The 904-nt window shown below is 35.7% G+C and overlaps 1 protein-coding gene across 1 annotated transcript in view; it reads left to right on the top strand.

The window, feature by feature from the left end:
* Positions 1-131: 131 nt before the first annotated feature.
* LOTGIDRAFT_176394 (hypothetical protein) overlaps positions 132-904 on the top strand; it is a gene marked incomplete at both ends in the record, with an annotated part of 14,049 nt that continues 13,276 nt past the window's right edge. Inside the window, one exon of the mRNA XM_009047770.1 lies at positions 132-152. Coding sequence (XP_009046018.1) covers positions 132-152 — 21 coding nt within the window. The remainder of the gene's footprint in view (positions 153-904) is intronic.

Raw genomic sequence — 904 nt, 5'->3', positions numbered from 1 at the left:
TTAATACGATTCAGATGTGGTTTGAGAAATTCTTGCGAAACTAGTCTGTATAATGTTTCGTTTTTTCTACCAAGTTGATATATTTTATATAAAGATATGGTTGTACAGTATCCAAGAAAAACAGTGACATAATGACGATTGGAATGACGGAGGTGGGTGTATCTAGTCTAATCTGATACTGAACACATGCTCTCGATTTACGACGACTCGACCAATTTGTATTGTTATAAAACTCAGTTATATTGTGCATTTTTACGGTAAATGTTTGCATTTCTTTGCATACCTGACCTGAATCCAAGCGTCTCGTCTCACAATCTATAGTCTACAATAGTTACTAATCTCAACGAGCTAGTACTCGTTAGCCATAAATAAAGATGCATCAATTAGTTTAAAGAGTTTTCTAAAAAAAGAAATTATGTATATCGTGGACACTGATAGCATCAATTTGTACCATACCAATTTTCAATCAGACGTCTGTGGTTCCTGCAATTCCACTAAAACTTAACTTTTATGACGTCACTAATCGCAAAATATGTTTTATCATATAACGGACTTCTCGATTAGCGACGTCATCTTAGTTTTAGTGGGATTGCACGAACTACAGACGTCTGATTAAAAATTGGAATGGTTCAAATTGACGATATCAGTGTCTCCTAAGATGATACTTAGGATGGACTGAAATAGTCTACCAGGAAGATGAGAAAGGCCAATTTTTCCACCAGAAAAACTGGAGTATCTTGTTTCCAAGCTTCTGCAACGTTTTCTGAACCCCCAAGGATGAATGAAGTGTATCATGAAAGAGCTTCCGGAAAACTTTACTGCAGTTTACGGGCTAGAAACGTGGACTGTATATAATTCATGACCTTATTTGATTGATTTGACCTTCAAGATGACCTTAGAAGAA

This window comes from Lottia gigantea, assembly GCF_000327385.1.
Source record: "Lottia gigantea unplaced genomic scaffold LOTGIsca_1164, whole genome shotgun sequence".
NCBI lineage: Eukaryota > Metazoa > Mollusca > Gastropoda > Lottiidae > Lottia > Lottia gigantea.
Note: the sequence above shows the minus strand (reverse complement) of the source record. Positions and strands in the feature narration are given on the sequence as shown.